Here is a 20,183-nt window from a genome sequence, read left to right as displayed (position 1 = left end):
CAATGCATTGGGGCAGACTGCCTTATTGGTTATCTGAAGGTCTGCGTCAAACCAAACAGAGTTTATGTTGGTATAAAGCAGATAAGATGTGACCTAGCTGTTGGTATAATGCAGATAAGATGTGACCTAGCTGTAAGATTAAGTATGCTGTACTAGCCAATCTAGAATAGAAATATAGATATATAGATATTTATGTTGTGTCCAAGTTAAGTGGATGATAACATTTACAGCAATAGGATATGTGCCCTTAAGATAATATGGCAAAGAAGCTACCCAAAATAATACTGAAAGCTTGCTTTATACAAGCACTTAACCAATACGGGAATTACGTTTATTATCAACGTGATTATTGCTGCTGCCATAGCTAATATGGCAAACGCAGTTACATCACTGTGTCGGTACAGCACAATCTCTGAGGGAAGTCAATATTCCTGTTTGGCCCAAATGGCTTTATAAGAAATGTACCACGAAAGGCTTGTGGAAAAGGCAGGCTATGCCTGAAACAATAGTTGGGCTATTTGTACATTTTTAATCAATGTACCCAACCATTTATTTATGTGTACACCACTCAGGAGACCGTTTTTTCCATAAAGTCTGTGCTTCTACATGAAATTTTGTGTTGGAATCTACCTCCCATTGACATGAATTGGTGGTTTTCATCACAAAAGTAAGTTACATGTGCTGTCCACTTGCCTCTAACTAACTGTGTAGGTTGGCTTTTGGCTCTAGAGATCGCATTAGTACTACTTGAACAGTTACCTGTGGCAAAAAAACCCAGCGCACATCAAAAAATCATTGGGACTTCTCCCATTGACTTATATTCAACCTCGACAGGTCTGAGATGCTGGATTTTCAGATTCAGACTTTTCCATCCTCGGGGTTTAATAAATTGGAAAAATTCAGATTTTATAAAAAAAAAAAATCACAATTTTTCGGGATTTTTACATTCGGAGTTTAGTAAATAACCCCCAGAATGTAATGGAAACGATCACCTTTGCACAGTGCTGGTAAATCTCTGAACTTACAATAGCAAATCAAACCATTAGAACAGGTGTTTATGGCAATCATAGGATCTGCCCATGACATTTACTATAGTTAAATGTTTAACACAATTTCTTTAAAAAGAAAACATAACCCTCTTTTGACAAGAGCCTATTTAGTTGAGCTTATGCAGAAAAGGTACATTAACACTTTCTGAACTTACAGATATAAATATAAATGTATTTTGTTTTTAAACAAACATACCTGATGCCACAGACTGAAAGGAAACCATGATAACATCTCTCTGTCCCATCCCCCTTAAGTTTACACAGTAATACAAACCCTCCCTCACGTGTTCCATCACCACAAGGTAATGGAGGAGTTGCATTACAGCATGTACGAATATCATGGTTTTCTTTCAATCTTTGGCATCAGGTATGTTCACGTATAAAATACAGTATATTTATTTCTGGAATTCAGATAGTGTTTATGTAAATTTTCCAACATGAGCATGTCGGGGGGGGAATATTTTTTCCTTTACGCATCATTCGCAGACACTGTAGACTCTACATGTATTATTCATGTTCCGCAAAGCTTTATAGAGATTATACATCATTCACAGTCCCTGCCCCAGTGGAGCTTACAATCTATGTCCCTATGACATTCATGCAGACTATGTTTAGTTTATCAGAAGCCACCTAACCTTCCTTTATGTAAGTAGCAAGGGGCTTGCCCAGGTGCAGATGTGCACTCAGGTCCCACTCCAGCCCCTCCCCCTACCATGGAATTGAACACCAGTGTGCTCGCCATAAAAAATCCGTCTGCCCTGCCAACCACAACATAACCCTTAGCTCTGCAAGGCCCAGGGGGGGGGGGGGTAGGGTAGTTATTGTGTATCTTGAAGTGTGAGAAGATACCTGAAGGAAACCCACAGACAAAGAGAGAACATACAAATTACTTTCAGATAGTGTCCTGGCTGGATTCAAACTTCAGACCCTCAGTTAGCAGTACCGATTCACCACTTTGCTGCCCTGCAGTTATAGTTCACCTTTTGATCTATTCTTTGTCACATGTCTACTGGCAACATGTGGCACGTACATGTAATGAAAAAGTTCATGGTTGCTCATGTGGGGCTCATTTATAAACACAGGGCAAGTTTGCACCCTTGGCAACCAATCAAGTGTTTGATTCCATTGTTCTACTTGCAGCTTTCTCAAAAAAGCTAATCACTGATTGGTTACTGTGGGTTACTGCGGGTTACTGCCCAGGTGCAATGGTTCTTAGTCTTTATAAATGAGCCTCTGTAGACAACTCAGGATTTTTAGATTGTTAGCTCTTTTGGGCAGATTATGCTTTACCTCTTGTATCAGTCATTGGTTCATAAGTTAATCATAAAAACTAATTTACATATGCAAATTAGGATTCGTTCGGCCAGGCACAAGGATTCGCCTAACCCTGCTGAAAAAGGCCGAATCCTGGTCGAATTCTGAACCGAATCCTGAATTCGGTGCATTCCGACTATATATATATATATATATATATATATATATATATATATATATATATATATATATATATATATATATATATATATATATATATATATATAGCCAAACGCTTGCACTCTGAGCCAGTCTTGTATTAATGTGGGTGCTAGGTCAAAACATTTTATAAAGTTCAAGAGGACCTGCACTCCAAAGTCAGTGAATCATCATCAAGGACAATGATAAAGACCCTAATGTGGGTGGAAGTTTGAACAATAAATAATTATGATTTCAATAAATCCACTATTTTTTTCCTAAACACATGAGAGAGAGAGATATGTGTGTGTGGGCACTTTAATGCAAGGAGAAAAAATGCCTTATATTGCTGCATAGGAAAAAATGTCAGAAAATTCAGATTCTAGTAAGTTTTACGTACATCTCATTTAAGGTTTTTAAGCATTACTTGCCCCTTTAAGTCTTTTAAAAATAAAATATATATTTTAATTAACATTATTGCGAGCTATTGATCATGCCAGACTATTTCTTTTCCTGTAATCCCAAGAATATGTTTTTTATCCTATGATAAGCAATATGGTTGTCTAAAACAGAAGTAATAAAACAGACATTAAAAATTTCAAGTAAAATGAACCGTATTCACATATATTAAATTGAATACATGTTCTAACACCTATGCGTTTCATACCTTACACAAACACATTTTGTAATCCTAAACAATGAAAGCCCACTTGTATTAGTTTGTGAGCTTTGCCATTTTTGTAAAAGGCATTAGAGGAATGTTTGTCCATCATAAAGACTATATCAGCAGTCCTGTTTCTCTCATTACCAATTGTATCAGTCTCTAAGCTTTGGCTTTATATGTATTGATGAGGCAACACTGGTAACAGTTTAAGGCTTGCTTGTGGTGGTGGTGGTGGTATTATTCATTTAAATTAGAAGATTGTCTTTTCAGCTATCTTGTATCTTCTGGTTCAAGCTTGATGATCTTCCTCTCTGTATTGTTTAAGGCTGTTTGTGAGTAATCCTTTAAGATTCCAATGCTATCTGTAGATATAAAAAAGAAAAAAAATTGTTTTAGTTTATAGATGTCTATAATTATTTTTTTCAAGGGGCCATTAACTCTTTCCCTGTAAGTGAGCAAACAGCCCGACACCCGCCAATGTAGAATCTAGGTTTCCTGAAAAATCCCAAGGCAGCACCAGGTACCCATGGCTTAATATACCCTTCCGACTAGAAGGCAAGATGGAGGTAAAAAGAAAATCTCTCCACTGGGGGTCCTCCTCTTCCCTGTATTAACCCCACCAGTTCTTTTTCATCCTGATTCCTGGAGTTAGGATTTTTGGGAACTCTGCTCCCTAACACTATTCATTTTATTTACATTTTCTCTTTAGGACTTTTTATGGGCATGCTCCAGCGCATCCTCCTATATTTCTTATCCTCATGGTGTAAGGAGACATGCTTAGCACTATCACTAGTGCATCAGCGTTACTATCCTGCCTTTCCCCTACTGCACCACCTTGTACTGAACATTTTTTCCACCATTAGCCCATTATGAGTTTATGACATGACTTTAATGCCTTTAACACTCTGCTTTGTATCAACTCCAATCAAGCCTCATTCCCAGCAGCCCATTACATGCTTTAATTCTGTCACGGGCTTCCTTCCTGATGCACCTGAAGCTCACGTCCCCACAAAACTTTTAAATCTTGTGCCTTGTTTCACAAATCCCCAGATGGTCATTTTACTTTTTACAGACTGTGCAGTTTTACCACAGCCAACAGCTGGAAGATCCATTCCTCCACACTCCACATTTAGTCCATTATATTTTTGGGAGTCAAATTCACAACACAGCATCTTTCTTACCAATACAAGACACTTTTTCGGAAATGGCTCAACAACTGCAACCTACGCCTCTTCTGCACAAGAACATGCACGCGTCTCCTTGGCCTAACACCATCCTCCAAGCCCGCATGACCTCTATGTACGACATATTTCGATACATTTTGTTTTACAAGACAGTCTTTACAAAGGCTTTGGACTATCAAGGTCCATTTATCTGTCTTTTCAGTGCTTTTCCCAAAAGCAACTGGCCATGTTAAGCATTTCTCCAAAAAGCCAACCACATCAGACCACTACCCTTTTGAGCCCTTATGCTCCATTGATCTCAAACTTCTCACATGGAAAGCAGCATTCCTAGTGGGCTTCTCATCAGCTAGTTGGGTTTTAGAAATCAGGGCAATCAGTCTCAAGTCCCATAGTAGCAGTACTAGAAGTTTCCGCCCACGGTCTTACTTTTTTTTTTCTTCTTCTGCAAGGTGTGCTAGTTGCAACTGGTGGAGATGGGTTTAATACATTGAAGAGTTATTCTTTTACTTCCATCCTGTCTCCTAGTTGGAAATGTGTATTATCACATCAATACCCTGTGCTGCCACTACTATTTTGAGAAAAAGATTCATCAGTGAGTATAAAAAAAAACCCTTTTCTGGGTCATACCTTAATCAATAGAAGCAATCAAATAGCATCGGGAGCTTAGAAAGATTAATGTGTGAGAGATTGGTGTAGGGAGGAGGGATTTGAGTTTTTTGAGAACTAGGCTGATTTTACTGCTACATGTTCTTTGCCAGGGAGGGGCTTCACTGAAATGATGATGGTGAAGCTGCTTTGGAGGGTTGGAGGATGTTTTAAACTAAGCATGTGGGGTGGGAGTAGGGTGTAGTGAGTAATTCTGTGGAAGGTAAATAAGAGAAGGGGTTGGGCATAGTAAAAATGAGAGAAAATGGGTGCCGTGATTTAGATGGGGGTCATGGTAAAGAAAGAACAGAAACTGTATTTCAGCAAGTTATAAACTGGTACCACCATTAAATATAAGTTTACAAATACCTGGCTGATAAAATGGGAGAGCTGGAGGTATTGGCACTGGAGGAGAAACACAATGTAACTAGCATAGATGAAAATGCCTATAATTTGTGTCTTTTTGTATAGCAAGAATTTTACTCTCAATATAAAGGAAAAAGTGAAGGTTAAAAATTAATGAGCTGAAACAATATGGGTTTAACTTTTCACATGGGTCAACTTTTGTCAGGCAAATTAATTGTATGGCTACGCTACAGCACACAGTGTTAAAAAGGAATTACAATATAATGTAGTCGCCCTGCACTGGTAAATCTGGTGGGTTTACTTCAGAAACACAACTATAGTTTATATAAACAAGCTGCTGTGTAGCTATGGGGGCAGCCCATTCAAGCACAGGATACACAGTAGATAACAGATACGTTTTGAAGAATATAATTGTATGCTACGGAGATTTTCTGTTAACCGCTGTGTATCCTGTGCCTTTTCCTTTTTCAGCTTTGAATGGCTACTCCCCATGGCTACATAGCTGTTTGTTTATATAAACTATAGTAGTCTTTCTGAAGCAAACCATACTCTTCCTGGTGTGCCATACTCTTCATGGTGTGTCACTCTCTTCATGGTGTGTCAAACTCCTCCTGCCCTATGCTGCCTGTGTGTTCCATTCTCTGCCTGAGAATGCCATACTCTGCCTGGATATGCCATACTCTACCTGCCCTACTCTGCCTGGGTATGCCATTTTCTGCCTGCCCTATGCTTCTTGTGCCTGCCCTACTCTGACTTTGGGAGGTGAACTTGGTGGTTGTTTGTCAGGAAAATGCTTGTTGGGGGGTCCCCAAAGTTTAATTTAATCATGTGCTGGGGGTTGTTGTGTTATCCACAGGGGAGGAGGAAGCATATGAATTTAAGGCTATGTTTTAATATGAATTAAAATTTTCACATATTAGTGATGAGTGATATCCCTGCAGTGAGCACCAACCATTTGTTTTTTGTGTGTTCTGCTACCATTAATGTGGGTATAGTCTTGACTTTTCTTGTGATAACATGGGTGTGGTTTAAAAAATGGGATTGGTCAACATTGGCTTCCATTATCAGCCCTTGGTACCACAAAAGTTGGACAGCACAGGAGCAGATTATTCAAGGACAATACTATCTAACATGACCAGGTACTATCATTCTAATGAAGTGATGAGGGATCTAGGTTAAGTGGAATGTGCACAAACAGTATGCTTCAGTTACCCCTAACAGCCACCCATTGGGTGCATCTACAATGCTAGCAGCTGCCAGCTTGATTATTTTTCTGCCAGCATAGAGATCGTGTTTTCTTGCTGGTTAAAGGCTTAACTGCATTCAATTCTGCAATAAAATTCTGCATTCTTACACTCACCTGAATACTGAGCATTGGTCTCAGAAATGGAATAATGTCCCCTAAGTTCATTGCACAGCTGCTTCCCTAAATGCTGTTCTCCATCTGACATAAGTTGCTGTAGCTGTTGACTCTGATGGTTTGATGTTCGAAGGTTCAGTGGCCGTTCAACTAGAATTAAAAATTAAATGCCACTATTCAAGAAAAATACTCCTTAAAAGATTCTTTTAAGAAATGAAGGCAATATTTTAGGCTTCCTTATTGAAATATAAGTGGCTGTTTTGACTAAACATTATCTGTATTAAAGACACTGGAATGTTTGCATTCAAATGTCAACTGCCAGCTTCGATAAACACAACAAAATGCTTTACAGTGCCCCTATATAAAACCACATACAGAAAGGAGATTTCTTACCAGTAAACTCAATATCCTGAGAGCTCAAAATAAAGGTATAATCACTGTGGGGGTTCTACAATGTTATCCCCCCAGTGATTGAAATCAGTTACCTGAGACAAGGGCCAGTGGTATCGGTAACTGAAAACTGCACTGGCCCAGGGTACTTATGTAAAAGCAGCACACTGCCATCATCTTCTTCGTTCTTGATGTTCTCTATGTTCCGGTCCGTGTACTCAATAGATTAAAAACTGAGAAGCAAAAAGGCAGTCCACACTACTGCGCATGTATACCTGGTCTGGGCCACAAAGAATATTGCAATGTGGTGCTCCTACATAAGTAGGGCTGATGCACTTTTCATCGAACAGTACCCTGACCAGGGATCTCAAGCAAGTGATTATTATGATGGCAGGGGGCTGGGGTGTCTAACATTTGCCAGTGTTTATACCTTCCGTTCACCCTTAAGATACAGTATGGTCATTAGAATTATCCATAAAAAACCCAAGTCCCAAGCATTCAGTTAATAGATCCCATAACTGTACATCCAACTTGTCTGAATGCAGTAACTTACAAGCAATATCCAAAAAACTCCATATTACTGGTCATCAACCACAAAGTCCATATTAAGCAAATAATTGAATTTTTTTAAAATGTTTTTTTTCTCTCTAATAAAGCAGTACCTTGTACTTTATGGTAACTTAATTGCATACATCCACATCTGTGACAAAACAATCCTAGTGAGAATACCCCACAATTTGTGTGCCCGCCTTCCAACTGTGAAACAATCAGTGTAAAGATCCAGTCCTATGGACACTGAAATTACAAAAAATGCAATCGCCAACCCACATGCAGGTTTCTTCAAAAGAAAACCACCTCCTCCAAATAAGATAACGCTCACCCGCATATTAATGGAGTCAGAGAACACACCTTTTATGAGGAAAAACAAACTAAACTACAATGATTTAATTAGGATATATGGTCTGAAATAATAAATTCACTAACTTTAGTTAATGAAGTTATTGCTAGTGACCACAGGACCCAGAACTTACAACAAATTCAAATCAAAATACAATTCATCAACCATGTAATCCAGACTCTGGATCTTCAGTTACAACTAGAAAAGGCCCATGACAATCTAAAATACAGATCCAGAATGAAAGACCTCAGACTCTGGGATATCCTTGACGAAATCCAAACACTGCATTTCAAGACCATTTACCAGGGGTGCGACTTCCCAATTGGCTGTGCACACCAAGCCCCAAGACCTAGACCAAATATCAACACCACTTCAGGATGTTTAATAACACAACTGTACATATTTATCCATTCAAAATGCAATCTCTAGACAACCTGGTATAAGCAGTTGGTATTTAGCCAGGGGTGTTTAGCCAATTCAGTGCCAATTAATTTACAAAATCAAAAATCTAATATAGGTGTACAGTAGCTTTCTCTATACGCTTACTTACTCTAATAAAGGACTTTAATACACATAATAGGACATAGGCAAGCACTGAGGAAACTCTTCAAAAACTCAATGTAACAACTAGTGTTTTGCAAAAAAGGTAAATGAAACATGATCCAAACTTTCAAACATGATTTCAAACTTCCAAACAATTTCCCAGCTGCCCCAAGTCGTGTGACTTGTGCTCTGATAAACTTCAATCACTCTTTACTGCTGTACTGCAAGTTAGAGTGATATCAACCCCTCCCTTTTCCCCCCAGCAGCCAAACAAAAGAACAATGGGAAGGTAACCCCAAGATAACAGCTGCCTGGTAGATCTAAGAACAGCACTCAATAGTAAAAACCCATGTCCCACTGAGACACATTCAGTTACTTTGAGAAGGAAAAACAGCAGCCTGCCAGAAAGCATTTCTCTCCTAAAGTGCAGGCACAAGTCACATGACTGGGGGCAGCTGGGAAATTGACAAAATGTCAGATTTCAAAATTGAATATAAAAAAAATCTGTTTGCTCTTTTGAGAAATGGATTTCAGTGCAGAATTCTGCTGGAGTAGCACTATTAACTGATGCGTTTTGAAAAAACAGGATCCCTTTAATTTAACAAAACAATATAAGAATAATAAACTAGAGAAGAGAAGCATCTACTGGATGCTGTATCTCATGAGTAAAATAGGCTATGTGCATTGATGGTTATTTGAATAAAATATTCAGACCAGAATAGCCAATCCCTTCTATATGTAGCAGAATTAAAATGGTCCAGGCTCTTTTTACTCCTGTATAGTTTCTTCAAGCTACTGTGCTGGCTCCTCTGCCTGCTGTTTCTGTGCTAGCTGAGAAACCTTTGTTACTGTTCTCTCTACTGTTCCTGCACCTGCAGAGGAGGATGTCCCATCCATATCACCCTGATCTCTGGGCCCAAGGACTATAATGCTCTTGCCATCAGGACTGCAGATTTGATTGCCCCAGCACCTGAGCTGGAGGATTATACTAGCCTAAGTGACTTGAGTGGGATAGATAAACCAACTTTATTTTAAAGCTTGAGTGATCATGAAAACTGGAATTGTTTCCAGTGCTTGTGTAACAAAATTGACAAATTATAAAAGGACAGGAAAGCTAAGTATGTGATAACAGTATTCTTTTTAGTAATTTTTTTCAACTTACCTTGACTCTCTGAGCTATCAGAAGCAATGGTTGTTGGACTACTGTCTTCGGAGTTTTTCAGGTAATGTCCAGTAGAATGACACCTTTCTGTATTCTGCAGTCTGTCATATTCTGAGTTGCGTAATATATCCATCTGCTTTGACAACATTTTTTCAAGTTTAGCCTACAAAACAGGGCATGGAAATCAATGAAAAATACAATTAACTATATCAGATATTGCAATTACTGGTTGATGGGGTAAACAAGGGAAAAATTGGCCTACATACCAGATTCATATTTATGTTGTGTTATTTTGTTAACTAATGCCACGTGGGGGATACAATGCTGTAAATGCAAGCTCTGAGGTGATTTTCAGATATTTTATCAAAGCTGTTAAGTGTGGCAAAGCCTTGTGCCTTTGTAGTTTGGCGTACTAAGACAGGGTTACCCATATTGGAATAGGGAGAATATGTACTTTCCAATATGGTTTTCTGGGGTAAACATCTTTGTGGATTTAGCACACATACAATGCATTAAAGGTGTTGATTTTGGAGTAGCTGAATTGACCTCCATATCAGTTTGAATGCACTATTTTGACTCTACATTCCATATGCTATGGTAATCCTATGCATAGTGGGCATGAAACTGAGCAGTGGACCCCTGGCATTCATATTTATGATGTTTTATATTGGTTCCTAATGTGAGAAATGCAATGCTGAAAACTAAAAGCTAAGTAAAGTGAAAAACTAAAAAGTGTAGTAAAAAAAAATATATTTACTCATTTTGGATTCACCCTGCATGCATGCATTTCATGTGTTGTAATACCCCCTTACAAAGGACTGAAGAAAATGGCATAGCGCTTTTTGTTATGAGCAAATAACTAAATTTTTGTCTCATCAATCCAAAACACTTTGTTCCAAAAGGACTGTGGCTTGTCTAAATGAGCTTTTGCATGCAACAATCAACTCTGTTTGTGGCGTGAGTACAGAAAGGGCTTCTTTCTCATCACCCTGCCATACTGATGTTCTTTGTGCAAATTGCGCTGAATTGTAGAACCATGTACAGATACACCATCTGCAGCAAGATGTTCTTTCAGGTCTGTGGAGTGATCTTTGGGTTGTCTGTAACCATTCTCACAATCCTCTGCATATTCCGCTCCAGTATTTTTCTTGGACTGCCAGACCTGGGTTTTACAGCAACAGTGCCTGTGGCCTTCCGTTTCCTGACTACATTCCTTCTTGACAGTTTAAACCTCTGAGATAGCTTTTTGTAGCCTACCCCTAAACCATGATACTGAACTATTTTTGTTTTCAGATCTTTTGAGAGTTGCTTTAAGGATCCATGATGTCACTCTTCAGAGGAGAGTCAAACAGATGCACAACTTGCAATTGGTCATACCACTGTTATCTTTTTTGCTGTGAGTGGAGTAAATTATTATGCAGGCTGAGAGGGGTTCCCAAACTTTTTCATACGACTGTACGTATTTCTATTTCAAAATACCAAATAGCAAGTATTCATATTTACAATGATTTACATTGGTACCTAATGGCTTGTGAGCTTTTGAGGGAATTTCAGAAAATTGCCTCAAAAGCCCACAAGCCATTATGTACCAACATAAATCATTGTAAATATGAATACTTTGATATCTAGTATGCATAGGATTATGAAAGTATTTGGCATGGAGAGACCCCAAAATGAAATAGTAAATACAAATTGTACTGACAGTTATTTTAGTTAAGGCAAAAATCAACATTTTATGTGGAGTAAAAAAAAAATTCAAACCAGAAAACCATATATTTGTGATAATTAAATATTCTTCTGAATCCAAAATTGGTAATATGTCTAAATATTAATCTGTCTACTACTGTCTAAACAACCAAACTTCAAAGCTATGCCTTAATGCTTGTATTTTCCAGGATCACATGCTCTACATATGCAAGGTTAAAACATTCTTAAATTTAATTGGATTCACCTTGACCACCTTGCCACCTGTTTGTTTTTGAACCAGAAAGTCTGATTTTCACACAGGCTTTCCGAACTAAAACTGCTTGTTTGGGTTTTAGCATTTAAATCAGCATTCAGAGTTCCAATCCCTGTCCACCATGTCATTGCCAAGCCCACTTACATCATCACCCAGCTGGCCATAAGCTTGCAGATATATCCTTATGTCTGACGAACAATCATTTGTTGCAATCTCCCGACCTACCACTAACCATTCAGATGAAATAAAGGCAATACATGCAGAGATATTATTGTTAGCCATCAGAAATCTCTAACCTGTCCAGGGCCAGACTGGGGGGCCCAGGTCCCACAGGGGCTGCTGCCTCAGCAACCCCCCTCCAATGAAGTGTCCCGCCGGCCCAGTCCGACCCTAAACCCGTCTGATTGACTAAACAACCAATCACCATGGTACGAAAAATGTTGGGACGATCCACACATGGTCCAAAGACCTCTACAGCCATGCAGCTCACTCAAAACTTCCAGTACAAGAGGCAGTGCAGAAAAGGGGAGTGCAGTCTTTTCAAACTTACAAAAAAACATGGGATCAGACCAAAAAAATTAGGCTCATCCTTGGTTAAGCTGAGGCTGAACCTGTGTGAATCACTGTTAACATCCTAGGTCCATTCACCAATAATTTAAAGCAGGACTTTGACAGGGACAACACTTTTATTTAATACAAACTTTCCCACCAGAAGACTTTAAAGACAAAAAAATGAAATCCCATGTTTACTTTCTTTAATGAAAAAGAAAACTATCTCCAATATACTTTAATTAAAAAATGTGTACTGTTTTTATAAGAAACCTGACTGTATGCAGTGAAATTCACCCTTCGTTTTACTTGCTCTGACAGTTGCAGTTAGGAAACTTCAGACAGTCCGTAACTGCTGTGCAGGGAAACGATCATACTTTCAAACAACGGGGGGAGCCGCACCTTACTTCCCAGAACTCGAGCAGCTTTGTTTGTTTCCCTGTAACAACTATGTAAATTTGTATCTACAGACCCAGCGCAGTCTGTATATTCTGATTATAAATCAATTTTGCTGTATCAGCTTCTGGCAGATATTATTTGACCTGTGCTGTTTTACTCATTTATGACGATCCCTAAGCTTAACCTCCCAACTGAAGCCCAGACCACACTGAGCATGTGCATAGTCTTAGTATTGCAAAGATGTTTAACAAAGTTACAAGAAGACAGCCCCCTGCGCCAACTTTAAAAGCATAGATCATTTGTTTAATTGGGCTTCTGGTGCAGTAAGTTCATGTTTATATTTAGTATACAAAATACCGCATTTTTAACAGTATTCTATTTTAGATTTTAGTTGCCTTCAAAGAGAGTAAAAGTCAATCATAAAATGTTTTGTTATTTTAACCTCCGAAAAGGCATGACAAAATGATATTCACAAGAATTAAATTTCATGATTCCAGGGCATTGAAGCTGTGACAGCTCCTAGGGTCTCCATGCCATATCTAGTACCAAAGTACTCTTACAAAGAAACTGCTTGCATATTAAATACTCTTAACCAACCTGTAAAGTGTGAGCTGCTGTTTCTTCTCCCTTAGCTTTTGCAACAGCCATCTGCTCCTTTAAAGATTCCATTTGCTGGTGAATTGTGATTAGTGTTTCCTGATAATCAGAGAAGTTTTCCTATGGCAAGAAGTTAATTAAAGGTTAATTACATTTTACTTTCAATCTACATTAATACTTCACGAAAAGGAACAGATTATTGCAGATATATTTCTGAAAGTTTAAAGAATAATAGAAAACATATGTAACGTTAAAACTGATAAACTCCCAGCTGGAAATCCACAAACAAACCTACTTAGCCAAAAGCTGTCCACAAAAGTTTGAGAAGATATGCAACCCTTTGCTTGAATCTCCAGCAACTATTATTACCTAAAATTACTCCTATGCACGCTCCAGCTTCCATCTCTGTACTTTCCCTTTGCTTTTTTGTCTGCCTATCCCTATTACCTATCAATAAATAAAAAGTTACCTATTAAAGGGGTTGTTCACTTTTTTCAGTTCAATTGTTTTCAGATTGTTCACCAGAAATACTTTTTTAAATCACTTTTTTATTTCTTACTGTTTTTCCAAAATCTTTTCTTAAAATCTAAAAGTTTGAAATTTAATGTCTCTTTCTCTGGTGTTTCAATCTGGAATCTCAGTGATTCAGGTGTTACAATTTTGCAACATTTAGTTGATACATTTTTCAGCATCATCTCTGGAGTATTAGCAACTATTGTATCAATTCTAACACCTGCCTGTAATGAAAACCTGGGATTCTGCTCAGCAGGGCCCAAAATAAGAAATGTATCAACTAAATTTATTAATTTAAAGCAGTTAGAGAGTTTACCTCCCAGAAGGTAAAAATTACACTTTACACTTCAATATTAGAAAAACAGTCATACATAGAAAATAGAAAGTAAATAAAAAAAAGTCTTCATCTCTGGTAAACTATCTGAAACCAACCGAACTGAAAAAAGTGTTGGAAGGTGAACAACCCCTTTAAAATAAACATATATAACATTGTAATACAAAGATGCAACATAAGAAGATATTTTTAACTAACCTGGAGAATGTCATGCCTTGATACTCTTCTGATTGAAAAATATACAGTACTTTTGCTAATGCACCAGAAAGCCTAAAGTGGGAAGTAATGGGGCACATGCTTTAAAGACAAAACTTGAAGACTAGAAAAAGTGAAGACTAGTCAATACAGTTTGACCTAATATGTTTTGGACTAATATAACAATATTTTCATATACATTTAAAGGGATACTGTCATGGGAAAAAAAAATTTTTTCCAAAATGAATCAGTTAATAGTGCTGCTCCAGCAGAATTCTGCACTGAAATCCATTTCTCAAAAGAGCAAACAGATTTTTTTATATTCAATTTTGAAATCTGACATGGGGCTAGACATATTGTCAATTTCCCAGCTGCCCCAAGTCATGTGACTTGTGCTCTGGTAAACTTCAATCACTCTTTACTGTCGTACTGCAAGTTGGAGTGATATCACCCCCTCCCTTCTCCCCCCCAGCAGCCAAACAAAAGAACAATGGGAAGGTAACCACATAGCAGCTCCCTAACACAAGATAACAGCTGCCAAGTAGATCTAAGAACAACACTCAATAGTAAAAACCCATGTCTCACTGAGATACATTCAGTTACATTGAGAAGGAAAAACAGCAGCCTGCCAGAAAGCATTTCTCTCCTAAAGTGCAGGCACAAGTCATATGATCAGGGGCAGCTGGGAAATTGACAAAATGCTGGAGTAGCACTATTAACTGATGTGTTTTGAAAAAAACATGTTTTCCAATGACAGGATCCCTTTAAATGTATATGAAAATATTGTTATATTAGTCCAAAACATATTAGGTCAAACTGTTTTGACTAGTCTTCACTTTTTCTAGTCTTCAAGTTTTGTCTTTAAAGCATGTGCCCCATGTGCCGTTCTGCAAGTTGAAGTGATATCACCCCCTCCCTTCCCCCCCCCAGCAGCCAAACAAAAGAACAATGGGAAGGTAACCACATAGCAGCTCCCTAACACAAGATAACAGCTGCCAAGTAGATCTAAGAACAACACTCAATAGTAAAAACCCATGTCTCACTGAGACACATTCAGTTACATTTAGAAGGAAAAACAGCAGCCTGCCAGAAAGCATTTCTCTCCTAGGGGCAAATTCACTCACTAAATTCGTTAATTCGCTAGCGTTTGGCATTTTCGTTACTGCGCAAATTCACTAACGAACGCTGGCGTAGTTTCGCTAGTGTTACTTCGCACCCTTACGCCAGGCGAATTTTCGCTAGCGATGTAACTACGCAAATTCACTAACTTGCGCAGTGTACTGAACGCTACCTTTTACGCTAGACTTCCTTCACCACCTCAGACCTGGCGAAGCGCAATAGAGTAGATAGGGATTGTTTCAAAAAAAGTCAAAATTTTTTCTAAGTCCCAAAAAACACTGGCGTGTTTTCTACATTATGGGTGATAGGCTGAAAAAGATCGAAAATATTTTGGGGCTCCCCTTCCTCCCCCCTACATTTCCTGACTCATGGCAACTTACCTAGACAGTGGGCACATGTGTAGGGCAAAATAAAAATTTTATTTGATGATTTGAAGGTTTTCTAGGCATCTGTAGTGCTGATACGTATTCCTCCATTAAATTTGAATTTCGCGCCGTATGCAAATTAGCCTTCGCTAGTGTAACTTCGCTTTACATAGCGAATCAACGCTAGCGCAACTTCGCAACCTTACGCTACCCCTGTGCGCAACTTCGGATTTTAGTGAATTTGCGGAGCGCTGGCGAAACTACGCCTGTCGAAGTGCGGCGAAGTTGCGCCTGGCGCAACTTCGCATCTTAGTGAATTTGCCCCCTAAAGTGCAGGCACAAGTCATTTTTTCAAGAAAAATCTAATTTTCAAAACCCTGTGAATAAAATCAACCTGAAAACTCGATCAAATTCAATTTGAGTTATAAAAACTCGATTTGAGGTTTTTTTCCGAAAAAAACTCAAATGTCAGGAAGGCTGCAAAGAACTCTAAATTGATCCCAAGATGTCTCCCATTGACTAAAACAGCTATGTGTCAGGTTTTATGTGGCGAATAGTCGACTTTGAGTTCTAAAAGGGCCAGAGTATGATAAATTTCAAAAATTTAATTAAATTTTTTAAAAAAACTCAAATTGAATTTTAACAATTCCCTAGTCGAATTTGAAAGTTTTGGCCTCAAAAATGAAAAATTTAATTTTCAATTCAACCCTTGATAAATCTGCCCATAAATGTCTGGTTACCTTTGACTTAATTATACCAAATACAATTACAATTGTTTATCTTCTTCTGTCTCTTTCCAGTGAAAAATTATTGCTGTGTCAGGCAACAATTTATGTTTATTGTCACTTTTTATTCATGCACTCTCCTATTTATATTTCATTCTCTCATTCGAACCACAGACTGGTTGCTGGAATAAACTGTACCCTAGGAACCAGATGCTAGAATTCCGAATTGGAAAGCCGCTGAAGAAATGCTAAATTAAAAAGAAAATTGCCTCAGAATATCACTATATACATTATACTAAAAATAGGAAAGGCGCAGCAGAAGGAGTCAAGAGACTGAAGTACATATTTAGAGAAGGTCGAATTGGCAAATTGATATGGCAGCAAATAACTGAGGAGTAATAACTAGATACAGGGAAGAGAAGCCTCCAACTTAAAAAGATGACAAGGGTTGAAGAAGGAGTAAAAATGTATAGTCTAGAAATAGTGAGTATGGTTTCCAGTTATTTGTTGTTATATAGATACAGATCAAAATGGTCTGTGAACTATTTGAATTGGCATAATGCCTGTCCACATTCTCTTGAATGATTGGGTAACTGTCACAGTACCTCTATTTTAATTCTTTTGGGGGACAGTTCTTCTCGGTCTTCACATTTAGACCTAGGATTTAAAGAAATACCCAAGTTAATGGATGCTATTACATCATAATAAACATACATGGGCAACATTATAAAATATTACAAATATAAACTAAAAACATTGTAAAATCATTTTGCTGAATCTTAGTTAGTAAGGCAGAAAAAAAAAACTTTGCTGATTTGTGGTAGGAGAGGATCATGTTTCCACTTTACAAGGCACTTATATCACTCACTCATTTTATAATTGACTCACTTGGTGGTTCTGTAAGTGTACTTATATGTGACTTCTCGGGATATCTGCCGTGCAAGTGTAAACAACTCATCTCTTCTGGTGAGCAGAGCAATATCCTTCATGCAAAGTTGAGCAGCAGCTTCGTTCACGGTGAGCTACAAAATCAAATGATAAACATAACAGGTTTGTATATTTATAGACTGCAGATGCCTTACATGCATATACAACTAGAAAACTATCCAGAAATTACTATAATGAATGGCACGTTTGTGTGCTCAGGCTTGTGCACAGAAAGTTGCTAGGAAAGCAGGGGGGCTGCTTTACCTACAAGCATCTGCAATGTTTTGAAAATGTCCATTACTGAACAGAAGATAAAGATCAATTACAGTAACTTTCTTATAAAGTTATTATTTTGTGGTAACCCATTTCCCTGCATAAACACTTGGAAATCAAACAATGGGCCAGATTCAATTCAGTGAGAAAAAAGTTCTCATGGTTTATCACAAGACAACTCAAGGACAAGGTTCAATTTGAGGTGAAAAAATGTTTCTCCTAATGCAGTTCCAGTTTTTTTCCCATAGACTTCCGTAGAGTATTCAAGTGATAAACAGTGAGATAAGTTTTCTGAATTGAATTGCATCTCAAATTGAATCTCGTCCATGAGTTTTTACGTGATAAACCTTTTTCTCACGGAATTGAATCTGGCCCGATGAGTGTAATGTACCTGTCAGCTATTCTTCTCAAGATCACTAATTCATTGTTTCTGAAACTCTCCTGTATTTCTTATACACTCCTTATCAGCCTCTCTCTTTTTTTTCTTTTTGGGGTAAAGACTGTAGTTGCCTGCAGGAAATCCCCTCTACCCAATGTCCAAAAATACCTTCCGCTCTGGATCCATTTGCCTTTTTTTTGCATTTCCACTCAATAATCTGGGATTGCCACACATAGGGGCACGTTTACTGTATTAAGGGTCAAATTTTTAGGGTCAAAACTCTCAAATTTGAATTGTGAATTATCCAAACTCAATTTGAGTTTTAATTCAAATTTGGATTTTGAGATTTATCACACTCTGGCCCAAGAACTCAAATTCGACTATTCGCTGCCTAAAACCTGCCGAGTTCATGTATAAGCTAATTGGAGAGGTCCAGGGACCAATTTAGACATGTTAGTAGCCTTCCTGACATTTGAGTTTTTTCACAGAAAAAACTCAAATCAAGTTTAGTCGAATTCGAATTGAGTTTTAGATGTTTATTTTTTTTATATAAATAACACCCAAGTCGAATTTCAAGTACAGGTATGGGACCTGTTATCCAGAATGCTCGGGACCTGGGGGTTTCCGGATAACGAATCTTTCCATAATTTGGGTCTTCATGCCTTAAGTCTACTAGAAATTCATTTGAACATTAAATAAACCCAATAGGCTGGTTTTGCTTCCAATAAGGATTAATGATAATGGATCAAGTACAAGCTACTGTTTTATTATTACAGAGAAAAAGGAAATCATTTTTAAAAATTTGGATTATTTGGATAAAATGGAGTCTACGGGAGACAGCCATTCCGTAATTCGGAGCTTTCTGGATATCGGGTTTCCGGATAAGGGATCCTATACCTGTATATTCAAATTTAATAATTTTTACCTATAATATAGAATGCTCGGAACCTGGGGTTTTCTGGATAATGGATCTTTTTGTAATTTGGATCTTCATACCTTACGTCTACTACAAATAGTTTAAACATGTTTGTTTTGCCTCCAATAAGGATTAATTATATCTTAGTTGGAATAACATACAAGTACTATTGTTATTATTATTACAGAAAAAATTTAATCGTTTTTTAAAAATTTTAATTATTTGTATAAAATGGAGTCTTGTAATTCTGAGCTTTCTGGATAATGAGTTTCTCAATAATGCATCCCATACCTGTACTGTAATATCATATCAGAACATTACAGAACTGTTTGGGCTTTTTGGGAAAAATCCAAAAAGTTTGGGCTTTTTGAGAAAAACCCAGAAAAAAAATTCTAGTGATTTGGGAAAAAACTCAGAAAAAAATCGTACGATTTGGGTTTCCGCTCGATTTTATTGATTTTTTGTCCGAACCAATTAAATCAAGCTTTTAAATAATAAATAAGGTAAATCAAGTATGGGCATGGTTTTTTAATTATAATAATGAGATAAATTCAGATTTTAGTAAATAACCATCTTAAACTTGAATTAGGTTTATCAAGAAAGAATCCTTAAATGGTGGAAACATAATAAAAGTACATTTTTGAAAAATTCCTGTTTCAATAAAGGTTTTTGTTTTGTCTTGCGTTATTTCTAAGGAGACTACACAGATATATATTTCTTTAGTAGCGTTTTAAAGACATTGCATTTATGCATTAAAGGGGACCCGTCACCCAAAAAAATGATTCAAAATCCTATTTTATCACATTAGTCAAGCAAAATGAACTTTAATTACACTATATAAATTATTTGAATCTTGCTTCCTTCAGTCTGGGATTTCAAAATTATAGCAAGCAGGCAGGAGCCATTTTGTGGACACTGTTATTAATACAAGCCTTGTATCATCTCAGAATCTTGTTTGTGCACCAGAATGGGGGACCCTATGTCCATCCCCAATGCCCTGGCTACACAATTACAGTAAATGGTAAAGAGAATGGGGGAATGTGGGGAGAGCAGTGACATCTAGGAAGTGCTGAACGGAAAGTGAAATCAATTGTCTGCCCCGACTCTATGCCACTGGCATAGAGGAGTGGTAGACAATATTTGATTGACAGCTGAGATTTTTAAATGAGCTTACAACAGCTATGAATGCTTTAATAAAAAATAGAAATTGGATTTCATG

General features: G+C 37.6%; 1 protein-coding gene across 2 annotated transcripts in view; it reads right to left on the bottom strand.

Moving 5' to 3' along the window:
- Positions 1-2,810: 2,810 nt before the first annotated feature.
- Positions 2,811-20,183, bottom strand: part of nab1.L (NGFI-A binding protein 1 L homeolog) — a 45,978-nt gene continuing 28,605 nt past the window's right edge. The window contains exons 3-8 of one of the 2 annotated variants that reach the window (XM_018236233.2): positions 17,358-17,491; positions 17,075-17,126; positions 13,219-13,338; positions 9,714-9,876; positions 6,721-6,870; positions 2,811-3,527 (exon numbers count right to left, since the gene is read on the bottom strand). In XM_018236233.2, coding sequence (XP_018091722.1) covers positions 3,436-3,527; positions 6,721-6,870; positions 9,714-9,876; positions 13,219-13,338; positions 17,075-17,126; positions 17,358-17,491 — 711 coding nt within the window. In that variant the 3' untranslated portion in view covers positions 2,811-3,435. The remainder of the gene's footprint in view (positions 3,528-6,720; positions 6,871-9,713; positions 9,877-13,218; positions 13,339-17,074; positions 17,127-17,357; positions 17,492-20,183) is intronic. The other variant, XM_018236234.2, reaches the window with a different exon arrangement.

The sequence above is a fragment of the Xenopus laevis genome, chromosome 9_10L, assembly GCF_017654675.1.
Source record: "Xenopus laevis strain J_2021 chromosome 9_10L, Xenopus_laevis_v10.1, whole genome shotgun sequence".
In the NCBI taxonomy this organism is placed as follows: Eukaryota; Metazoa; Chordata; class Amphibia; order Anura; family Pipidae; genus Xenopus; species Xenopus laevis.
The sequence above is the reverse complement of the archived record's forward strand: the minus strand, read 5'-3'. Positions and strand labels throughout refer to the sequence as shown.